The 12513-nt window shown below is 42.5% G+C and overlaps 1 protein-coding gene across 1 annotated transcript in view; it reads left to right on the forward strand.

Annotated features, from left to right (window-relative positions):
- LOC309558583 (uncharacterized protein) overlaps nucleotides 1–6024 on the forward strand; it is a 533559-nt gene extending 527535 nt beyond the window's left edge. The window contains exons 11-12 of the mRNA XM_082261660.1: nucleotides 1441–1659; nucleotides 5072–6024. Of these exons, the coding sequence (XP_082117786.1) occupies nucleotides 1441–1659; nucleotides 5072–5619 (767 nt within the window). The 3' untranslated portion in view covers nucleotides 5620–6024. The remainder of the gene's footprint in view (nucleotides 1–1440; nucleotides 1660–5071) is intronic.
- Nucleotides 6025–12513: the final 6489 nt, after the last annotated feature.

A 12513-nucleotide genomic window follows, 5' to 3' on the forward strand; every position in this document is an offset into this window, starting at 1 on the left:
TACTGTAGTAATGTCACTGGTACCCCCAAAAGTGTCAAAAATGTCAGTCAAGGGTCCGATCTGTCCGCCGCAATGTCGCAGTCCCGCAAAAAAAATTGCAGATCGCCGCCATTACTCTTTAAAAAAAAACACCAAAAACGACAGAAATCTTTCCCTTAGTTAGTAAACGCAATAACTTTTGCGCAAACCAATCAAAATACGCTTATTGCGATTTTTTTTTTACCAAAAATATGTAGCAGAAAACAAATTGGCCTAAAATGATAAAAAATTTTGATTTTTACATTTTTTTGGGGGGGAATTTCATATAAAAAAATGTGAAAAATATTGTTATTTTTTCAAAATTGTCGCTATTTTTTTGTTTATAGCGCAAAAAGTATAAATCGAACAGGTGATCAAATACCACCAAAAGAAAGCTCTGTTTGTGGGAAAAAAAGGACGTAAATTTTGTTTGGGTACGGCGTTGCATGACCGCGTAATTGTCAGTTAAATTCGCACAGTGCCGAATCGCAAAAAGTGGCCCAGACGTAAGACAGCAAAATCCTCCGGTGGTAAAGTGGTTAAAAGACTCTTGAACGTGCATCTTAGTGAATACAATATACAGGGATATGGGAAATGATTATCGACACTGACACATGTACACCTACACAGGTTGAACTGGATGGACTATTGTCTTTATTAAACCTTACCTACTATGTAACTATGTAAAATACAAGTCAGATTTTGTACACCCCTTGCAACAAAAATGTCATTTTTAGTGAAATACTACCAAAGGAAAGCACGTCTAAAGGGATGCAGACCCTGACACTTTCCTCAATCGAACTCTGCAAGCACTATTATAAAATCACTCCCATTCACATTCACATGGACACAAAAATGGAGTTACCCTTTAAAGTGACCTTTTCAAGACAAGGTCACTTTTACCCAGTAGATCACCTGTAAGAAGTGTGAATATACTGTACTTGGCCTGACTTTTGAAAATCTGGCACATCTCCTCTCCCCATCTGCTGCAAGAATTCTTCTTCCCAAGCCAATGAGAGAAACCACAGAGGCTGGCTGGGGGAACAGGTATTGGACTCATCCGACCCTCAAATCTGTACTGCCAGTTAGGGATGGGCCAAACTGTCCAGTTTTGAGTTTCCAAGAGTTCTGCAAAGCTTGTTTGAAATTCAGGGAACCTGAACTTCAGGAGGTGGATCCTTATAACCCTAGCCATTTTTTAGGGCATGGGAATCTGGGCACTGCCATGTGGAACATGTACTAATGCAAAAAATTTTGTTTTGTAATATAGTATAACATTTAGCTCATCTTTATAACAAGACAATAAAACAAAGAAATGCCCCTGTGAGTTCTATAGAAGTAAAGTGTAATTTTTGTGAGGCTGAACATATTCAATGTTACTATGTAATATTAACTCCCTGTGTAAAACCATCATTCTTTTAGAGAGCCCGTTACCTCCAAAGCCAAAATGTCAACCAGGAATGAACTCCACGCTTCCCAGTGGATTCTTTTTTAATAATATTTGGAAGCCTGACTACTGCACAATGACCACCTACAAAACTGCAGAGGACTTTGTGAAATGCCTACAGGGGAAGAAACTCTTCCTGATTGGAGATTCAACATTGCGACAGTTCATCATGCACTTCACAGAGGGCATCCACAGTAAGTGCTCTTTAAGGTGCCTGATGGCAAGAGCCCAAAAATTCAGAGAGCTCTTTAAATGCAAATACATATGGTAATGATGAAGTTTGTTCACTTTCCATGTCTAAATATTGCACAGTGAAAATGGCCAGGAAATGTTAGACCAATAGGTAAGCACACAATTCGGGGGAGGGAACATCACGACTGGTCACTGAGGTTGCCAATCCTGGTGAGGAACAAGTAGGGAGCAAATCAGTCCATCTGACTCACAAAGATTCTGCCCACATCAGCAGATGGACAAAACCAGGGGTAAGCATTCCTGTTCAAATCACATGCGATTCTTTTGCAATGTGATTTGAGCCCATTTATTTTGTATGGGCTCAAATTGCACTATATGACAAGGTTTTAGGTATCAGAGCATTTTCATGAGTACAAGTCCTCGTGCAAATGCTTAGATTCAGCACTGATACTGGAATCAGTGCAACCCTAGTCATTAGTACTATATGCAGGGAAGTGTACAGGGGTCACTAGCTTGTAGGTCAATACAGGGGTCAGTAATTGTATTGCTGAGTACAGGGGTCAGTAGTTTCAAGGGCAGAGTACAGGGGTCATGTGTATATAGGGTAGTGTACAGGGGCAGTAGGGCAGAGTACAGAGGTTAGCAGTTTGTAGGGCAGATTGTAGGGGTCAGCAGGGCAGATTAGAGAGGTCATTAGGGCAGTGGACAGGGATTATCAGGTAAGTGAACAGGGGTCAGTAGGATAGAGAACTGGGGTCAGCAGGGAAGAGGACAGGGCATCAGCAGGGCAGCCAAGGTGGTCAGCCGTGCAGAGCACAGTGTGTTAGCAAGACAGTGGACAGGCATCAGCAGGCAGTTGGAAAGGGGTTAGCTGTGCAGAGGACAGGAACATCTACCTGTTCTGGCTTGCTGATGCACGCCAGCCCTCTTGTCTTGTCCATCCCACATGATATCCCACACAAGCACCTAGGATGGACAGAAGAGGAGGGCCGACGAGGATAGACTCAGGCTTATCACTTTCCTGCACCGGAAGGGAGAACTTTAGGCTGAGGGTCAGCAAGGCGGGAAATTGAATGCTATCTATCCGTCACCTGCCTTCAATCAATGTGTAGATCAGGATCGATGGGTTGCTGACCCCTGGACTAGACAATCAAAAAAATATATATATTTTAAGGCTCTTAGTCTGTAATAGGGAGCATGAAAGGTTTAATTTTAGCTATTTAGTGATGTGATAATCTCTTTGCCCATTTTCCAAGTGTATACTCTTGTTATGCAGTGTCTGTTTTGCCCTTTTTCAATATGGCTGATATGCTCTCTCTCTGCAAGGAGAATGAGGTCATCAAGAAGAGCGGAGGTATGGCAAGGATTCTTGGGTAGATATGTAAAGGAGATAGCACATGTTGAGGGGGAACAGTAGATTCCTGCAGAGAGAGCACAGACTGTAAGTTGCTGCAGCCTCCCCTCACTGAGAATTACTGTACATAGAGACAGGTAATGATTTCATGTTCCTGTTTGGAAAATACCTTATGTTGGATGGTTCACTGAATGTTATTTCTTCAATACATGGACTTTCAAATACAATGCTGTGTTGAATACTGTCTATGCTGTTTATACATTTCTCAATTGGGATTTCACTTGCTATTCTCAAGCCCCAGTTAAGTGGAGTCACTAGCGCTTGTGACTCTGCTCCTAAACACTATACAGGTGGCGCCATCATACCCCAGTAGCCGCAGAGAGTGAAAAGAATAGCACTACAGCTATAATATACTTTTATTTAATTACGTGTATGTAAACCCTGACCTCTTATTTGCTCCTTTTTTGGTCTGCTTATATTTTACCTTCCCTGGTAATTACATCCCCTCTCATTAACATCACTAGGCTTTTGTGCTTCTCAATGCCATGCAGATCATGGCTGGTGGAAGGGGCTGTCAGGGTGTTGTACGTAACTCTCTGAAAACATCACAGCATCCTGCCTCAATACTCCTTGGAAGAGCCCTCTGCTTGATGCAAGCAGTGGACTGACTGTTGGGAGAAGTTATGCAAATATCAAAATGCCTTGAGGGGTGGAGGTCAGCCTGGGGAAGTAGATGTTCCTGAGAAAGATGTATTTGCATGCAGACTGCCCTAGGTAGATCACCTACATGTGATGCTGAGCCTCTATGATTGCAAGAACAGAAGTCCAATGAATGAAGGGGTGGACCAGGAACAGCAAAGATGGGAAGGAAAGTGCTAGATGATGTTAGACATCCTCCAACAAGGAAAGGAGACAGGCTTTATCATTTCAAAGTCCCAGTGCTGGCCAAGTTTTCTGGTCACTCCTTTGACACGTAGGCTCCTCTTCTTTTCCAATCTTACCTAGTGATGGTTGGTTCCCAAAGATACAGAAGCAATGACGTCAGCTTCGCTCTCTGCATAAATATCTGTGAATAAAAGATGTCATGGTGATGCCCCCATGATGTGGCAGCACCCTGATACCTTATATTCCAGATCACATATAAGGACTACTAATCCTGGGCAAACTGCAAGTCGGTTTACCCCTTTCCTACAGGAACTCCTCACCCTCCAAACTGCATTCCCCTTAAAGGGACCATAACCCAAATAACAGGGACACATATCATCTGTCCAGGACCCATCCCTGGTGTCCTGTACATAGTACTGTATTTTCTGGCGTATAAGACTACTTTTGAACCTCAAAAAAATCCCCCAAAAATGGGGGGTCGTCTTATACGCCGAGTATAATATCTCCAAGGTAACCTAAGTATAAGTATTACCCGTAGATGTAATCTCTCAAGACACTGGCTGTGTGGGAATCCTGTACCGGTATACCGTATGTACCGTAGCTTTGGCTACATACACTGTACCGCGCTGAGCCAATCAGGGAGAGCAATGTATTCTATTGAATGCAAAGCCTGCTTGGATTGGCGGAATAACATCAGCCCGCCTCTCTGACTCTGCCAATCCGAGCAGGCTTTGCATTCAATAATAGAATACATCGCTCACTGTGATTGGCTCAGCGCGGTATACTGTATGTAGCCTAAACTACGGTACATCTGGTATACCGGTACAGGATTCCCGCACAGCCAGCGTCTTAAGATTACATCTACTGGTAATACTTAGGGTACCTTGGAGATATTATGAGAGATTACATGTATTACAGTACTTGGGGTACCTTGGAGATCTATGAGAAATCTGATGTTTTTCAATGGTGTTGCCTTGCTTCGGAAGGGGGGTAGTCTTATACGGTGAGTATAGCCCAAAATCTGTGTTTTAACTTGAAAATTATGGGGGTCGTCTTATACGCCGGAAAATACGGTAAATATTTTTTATTTTGCCTGTACATACACTTTAAAAGACCATGCATATGATATTATCCAGTGTATATATAACATGGCAGGTTTCTCTTGTCTCCACCAGTTGTGAAATATTTTCGGCATCATGAGACTGGATGGCACTCTTGGGAGAAGACACTCGAGGCTATAAACATGGAAAAAGATATCTATGTATCCTATAAAAGGCATGGGTTTCCCTTAGAGAGCTTCCAGTTCTACTACTTCATGGAGGACATGTACACTAGCCGTCAGATTGATAGACAAGGTGGAGGAAAGGACACTATCTTTGTCATTACCATGGGGCAGCACTTCCGACAATTCCCTCTGAAAGTTTTTATTAGACGGGCACTGAACATCCGCAGAGCGGTGGAGCGCCTTTTCCTCCGGAGCCCAGAAACCAAGGTTATCATCAAAACTGAAAACACCAGAGAAAGATATGCTGCACCAGAAAGAACTGGTGATTTTCACGGTTATACTCAATACCTGGTGCTTAAAGAGGTTTTCCAAGGTGTCAATGTGGGTTTTGTGGATGCCTGGGACATGACAGTTGCATCCGCCACAGAGTCTGTTCATCCTCCAGGGAATACGTTTGAGAGTATTATGAGTCTGACATTCAGTTTTGCTTGTTCATGAATGGTCTAACAAGAAGAAACTGAGAGTCATCAAACATGAAGGAGTGGAAACTGTTTTATTTTGTTATAAATAAGAGAATGGGATACATGTCTGCAGACGTATTGATTGCATCTGTCATAAACAAAATCATATTTTATTTACCTGCTTTGTGCGCAAGCAAATTCTGACACTTCTTACATACATGTTAAAATCTGATTTTCTTTTTTGCTAGAAAATTACTTAGAACCCCCAAACATTATATATTTTCTGAAAGCAGAGGCCCTGGAGAATAAAATGGTGGTTGTTGAAATTCTTTATGTCACACAATATTTGCACAGCCATTTATCAAATGCAAATTTTTAGGAAAAAAGACACTTAACTAACTTTTAGTGCACACAAACACAATGCAATACCCACTTTTTGGTAAAATATAAAAGAATATATCGCGCTTTAAGTAAACAGATATTAAACATGTCAACATTTAAAATTTTACACGCCTGTGAAATGGTGATAATTTTAAACTACCTAAAAATCTCCATAGGTTTAATTTTTAAAACTTTTACAGGTTACCAGTTTAGAGTTGAACATGAGTTTTTGTACTAAAATGTCTGCTCTCCCTCTGACGCTCACAGTGATACAACATGTTTGGTGCAATCACCGTTTACATATAAAGTATCTCACAAAAGTGAATACACCCCTCACATTTTTGTAAATATTTTATTCTATCTTTTGATGTGACATCACTGAAGAAATGACACTTTGCTACAATGTAAAGTAGTGAGTGTACAGCTTGTATAACAGTGTAAATTTGCTGTCCCCTCAACACACAGCCATTAATGTCTTGCAACAAAAGTGAGTACACCTCTAAGTGAAAATGTCTAAATTGGGCCCAAAGTGTCAAAATTTTGTGTGGCCACCATTATTTTCCAGCACTGCCTTAACCCTATTGGGCATGGAGTTCATCAGAGCTTCACAGGTTGCCACTGGAGTCCTCTTCCACTCCTCATGATGACATCACAGAGCTGGTGGATGTTAAAGGCCTTACGCTCCTCCACCTTCCATTTGAGGATGCCCCATAGATGCTCAATGGGGTTTAGGTCTGGAGACATGCTTGGCCAGTCAATCACATTTACCCTCAGCTTCTTTAGGAAGGCAGCGGTCGTCTTGGAGGTGTGTTTGGGGTTGTTATGTTGAAATACTGCCCTGCAGCCCAGTTTCCAAAGGGAGGGGATTATGCTCTGCTTCAGTATGTCACAGCACATGTTGGCATTCATGGTTCCCTCAATGAACTGTAGCTCCCCAGTGCCAGCAGCACTCATGCAGCCCCAGACCATGTCACTCCAACCACCATGCTTGACTGTAGGCAAGACATACTTGTCTTTGTACTCCTCCACTGTGGCCGCGACACACGCTTGACACCATTTAAACTAAATAAGTTTATCTTGGTCTCATCAGACCACAGGACATGATTCTAGTAATCCATGTCTGCAGTCTGCTTGTTTTTAGCAAACTGTTTGCGGGCTTTCTTGTGCATCATCTTTAGAAGAGGCTTCCTTCTGGGGTGACAGCCATACAGACCAATTTGATGCAGTGTGCGGCGTATGGTCTGAGCACTGACAAGATGATCCTCCACCCGTTCAATCTCTGCAGCAAAGCTGGCAGCACTCATATGTCTATTTCCCAAAGACAACCTCTGGATATGATGCTGAGCACGTGCACTCAACTTCTTTGGTCGACCATGGCAAGGCCTGTTCTTAGTGGAACCTGTCTTGTTAAGCCGCTTGTACCAAAACCCACACTGTACTTGTGGACTTCCGTCAGTATAGGGCTTCCTCCCAGTTGTGTACATAGATATCAGATTTTCCCAGCCGACCCCATACAAAGCTAGCCGACAACTTAGCTTGTATAAGTTTTGGAACCTTCTCCTTTATTGAACATTCTCACACAGTTTATATACAGCATGGTCCTCCCCCTCCTGATCAAATTACCCCATCAGGTCAGGGGTTGCCTGATTACATTATCCTTTGCAGATGAAATTGTATACAGAAATAGAATTAACCTGAACTAATTATGTAGCCATCTGGACAGAAACAATATGTGAGTTAATTAACATTTAACAATGGGATAGACAGGCTTAACAGAATACATGTCACACCTCAATACACAAACAATAGGGAGAGCCTGTCTCTGACATTGAAGTACAATAAACATAATGGACTAGGTGGGACTTTAGATGAGACCCAAGCTGGTGTTGCCCGGCGTCTCCATCCCTATAACAAAACACAAATTGAGGTTGAAGGATTGTAAGAGGTGCATGAAAGTCAGCCAGCCCCCAGTTTGATGTACTCACCTTCCAGTCTGTCACCAACCAAATAAGACCTGTCTCTTGGTACAAAGAACAGGGGTTTAGTTGACACACATTTGCAAACGCATGTGAAAGCTGCAGAGCCACGTCACGGCACCCTGTTTAAATCTGCAGTCCTACACTCTTAATTTAGTGTCCTCACACTGGAGGCACATGTCTCCTGTCTCCCTCTCACCTGTTCCCCATCCACCCATTAGCGGCCATGTGCCTCCAGTGTGAGGACACTAAATTAAGAGTGTAGGACTGCAGATTTAAACAGGGTGCCGTGACGTGGCTCTGCAGCTTTCACATGCGTTTGCAAATGTGTGTCAACTAAACCCCTGTTCTTTGTACCAAGAGACAGGTCTTATTATTGCAACTGGAGCATATATATTTATATTTATTTTGGCACTCCAGTTTGCACCATGGTTATATTTTAACCTAATTATTTGAGCTTTTTGAGACAATAGCCAGTCGTGCATGGGGATGGGTTGGGGGAGGTTGGGCTGTCTCCCTCTCACCTGTTCCCCATCCACCCACTTTCATGCACCTCTTACAATCCTTCAACCTCAATTTGTGTTTTGTTATAGGGATGGAGACGATGGAGATGTCTCCCTCTCACCTGTTCCCCATCCACCCACTTTCATGCACCTCTTACAATCCTTCAACCTCAATTTGTGTTTTGTTATAGGGATGGAGACGCCGGGCAACACCAGCTTGGGTCTCATCTAAAGTCCCACCTAGTCCATTATGTTTTAAAGCAACCAGGGATGGAGACGCCTTGCTTACAGCTTGGTGCCTCATCTAAAGTCCCACCGTGCGATTTGGTGGATGCAGTTTTTGATTTGACCCTAGTGTTTTCCGTATACAGGGATGGAGACCAATAGCATGACCTGCTTGTCTCATATAAAGTCCCAAAGGAAATAAGGGATTTCAAAGGCAGTGTGCTTTACAGGCCATGCCCCATATATAAAATCCCTTCCTATCCATATACTGCATCCACCAAGGGGATGGAGGTGTAATGCTTTTCAGCTGGTCTTCTCCAGTTTGCACCATGGTTATATTTTAACCTAATTATTTGAGCTTTTTGAGACAATAGCCAGTCGTGCATGGGGATGGGTTGGGGGAGGTTGGGCTGTCTCCCTCTCACCTGTTCCCCATCCACCCATTAGCGGCCATGTGCCTCCAGTGTGAGGACACTAAATTAAGAGTGTAGGACTGCAGATTTAAACAGGGTGCCGTGACGTGGCTCTGCAGCTTTCACATGCGTTTGCAAATGTGTGTCAACTAAACCCCTGTTCTTTGTACCAAGAGACAGGTCTTATTTGGTTGGTGACAGACTGGAAGGTGAGTACATCAAACTGGGGGCTGGCTGACTTTCATGCACCTCTTACAATCCTTCAACCTCAATTTGTGAAGTACAATAAACATTAGCATAAGTGTAAACACAGACCCCATTTGAAGCAATCCAAACCATTAGGTATTTGTCATTCACTCCCAGTGATGGTGAGTACCATCAAAACGCTGTATGTACCATGCTGCAGCTCAGTTTCAGGGTCTTGGAAAAATTATTTTAGCCTAAGCAATCTTTATATAGAGCAACAATTCTTTTTTTTTCAGATCCTCAGAGAATTCTTTGCCATGAGGTGCCATGTTGAACTTCCAGTGACCAGTATGAGAGAGTGAGGGCAATAACACCAAATCTGTAACACTAACGAGTCACATGACTCCTGGGAGGAAAAATGGTTAAATGGGCCCAATTTGGACATTTTCAGGTGTACTCACTTTTGTTGCCAGCGGTTTAGACATTCATGGCCGTGTGATGAGTTATTTTGAGGGGACAGCAAATTTACAAAGTGTAATTTCTTCAGTGTTGTCACATGAAAAGATATAATTAAATATTTACAAAAATGTGAGGGGTGTGCTCACTCTTGTGAGATACTGTAAGTTATCTACGCGAGCGTGAGCACGGGGGAACAGGGACACTTTATGTTTTTTTTACTACCTCGTACCCGGTTCCTGGAAGTGCAGGTTGCCTTACTCTACGCCGGCCGGCGTGACTGTTTTAGCGTCTTTTGTCTATATTAATGTGAGTGCGATTCTATTTCTAAATAAATTACCATTAAGATTTTACACTATGTGGAGCATCTTCTGTTTTGGGTATGAAAACACAGAGAATATGGTCAGATGACTACTTTGACCCAAAAGAACCCCACAGGAACATCTCTGAGAGGCCCTGGCTGGGTATCTAGCCAGTGCTGTTGCCCTTTCTCAAGCAAAAGTCTATTCTATTTGGTAAGCAGGCGATTTTACCATTCCAAGGTAGCGGTGTCTTCTGTGGACTTTTGCACATGGTGATGGATGGTGACTGCATGTTTCCCAACCTGGATCATACATGGGGAGTATTTTATTCTAACAATATATCTTTGTAGTATCCCTTTGAATTTTATGCTTGGACTTTCTTTAGTATATATAATAAATTATACATAAAAATTGCCAATGCATTGAATATAGTCCATCAGTGCAAACAAATTGCCAGTGCTGATGAGTTCTTCTAGTGAGATCCAAGGTGCCACTCCGTTCTCCCCTCCTGAAATCCCCACTCACTAACAATAATATTCAAACAGGCAAGGAATATATCCTTAGGCAAAATATGTAGAAATGGCTCCACTCCTCTCCGATAGTAGGGCTCTCAGCAAGGTTGTGGTTTAAAATCCAATAAGAGAAAGATTACCATAGCATAATACTGTTTGATTTATTGGAGATTAAAAAGCAAATACACTTACAAAAATTAAAGCAATTCCAAGCATGTGTGTGGATTAGGATCGCCACCTTGGCGTGTGTTCCAATTACCGGATAAGACGTCACTCTATTGACGCGTTTTGCCCCTGCCAGTGGGCGCCTTCAGAAGCTGGGGGTGCTCGTGACTGGCTCCTTTTTGTACACTATTCTCCTCCTACTACACCCAAATCCCCCCACTACTCTATATTGGGTCACTTCCTGTTATTTGTTCTGACCTAATTTCCTACTTCCGACCGGAAGTGGTGGAACCACCATCTTAGTACACCCTTCTATTAAATGAGGCGGTTTCGATTATACTTTATCCTCCATTTTACTCCACACTGCTCCTTTGCGCAAATAAAGTGCTTTCTTATGCCACAATATAATGATTATTCATCTATTTCTATTATTTACATCATCCCAATGTCAAGTACATTAATAAAAATTATCGTTTCTCTAAAATCTAAACATAAAAATTTCTTATTAAAAAAATAGTATTGTTTTTCTCTCAGAGAGCATAGCGTATAGGTTTCCCTTATGGTATCTTCTACACATCTTTTTTAACAAAAAAATGTTTAAATTAATTATGTGTATACCATAAAACATTTTGTTTTAAAAATATTAGTAAAAAAATATCAATAAAAAATATGATTGGAAAGAGTATATATACAGTGGGTACGGAAAGTATTCAGACCCCCTTAAATTTTTCACTCTTTGTTATATTGCAGCCATTTGCTAAAATCATTTAAGTTCATTCTTCTTCCTCATGAATGTACACATAGCACCCCATACTGACAGAAAAACACAGAATTGTTGACATTGTTGCAGATTTATTAAAAAAGAAAAACTGAAATATCACATGGTCCTAAGTATTCAGACCCTTTGCTCAGTATTTAGTAGAAGCCCCCTTTTGATCTAATACAGCCAGGAGTCTTTTTGGGAAAGATGCAACAAGTCTTTCACACCTGGATTTGGGGATCCTCTGCCATTCCTCCTTGCAGATCCTCTCCAGTTCTGTCAGGTTGGATGGTAAACGTTGGTGGACAGCCATTTTTAGGTCTCTCCAGAGATGCTCAATTGGGTTTAAGTCAGGGCTCTGGCTGGGCCATTCAAGAACAGTCACAGAGTTGTTGTGAAGCCACTCCTTCGTTATTTTAGCTGTGTGCTTAGGGTCATTGTCTTGTTGGAAGGTAAACCTTCGGCCCAGTCTGAGGTCCAGAGCACTCTGGAGAAGGTTTTTGTCCAGGATATCCCTGTACTTGGCCGCATTCATCTTTCCCTCGATTGCAACCAATCGTCCTGTCCCTGCAGCTGAAAAACACCCCCACAGCATGATGCTGCCACCACCATGCTTCACTGTTGGGACTGTATTGGACAGGTGATGAGCAGTGCCTGGTTTTCTCCACACATACCGCTTAGAATTAAGGCCAAAAAGTTCTATTTTGGTCTCATCAGACCAGAGAATCTTATTTCTCACCATCTTGGAGTCCTTCAGGTGTTTTTTAGCAAACTCCATGCAGGCTTTCATGTGTCTTACACTGAGGAGAGGCTTCCGTCGGGCCACTCTGCCATAAAGCCCCGACTGGTGGAGGGCTGCAGTGATGGTTGACTTTCTACAACTTTCTCCCATCTCCTGACTGCATCTCTGGAGCTCAGCCACAGTGATCTTTGGGTTCTTCTTTACCTCTCTCACCAAGGCTCTTCTCCCCCGATCGCTCAGTTTGGCCGGACGTCCAGCTCTAGGAAGGGTTCTGGTCGTCCCAAACGTCTTCCATTTGAGGATTATGGAG

Source organism: Pelophylax lessonae, assembly GCF_965119305.1.
Source record: "Pelophylax lessonae genome assembly, chromosome: 6".
NCBI lineage: Eukaryota > Metazoa > Chordata > Amphibia > Anura > Ranidae > Pelophylax > Pelophylax lessonae.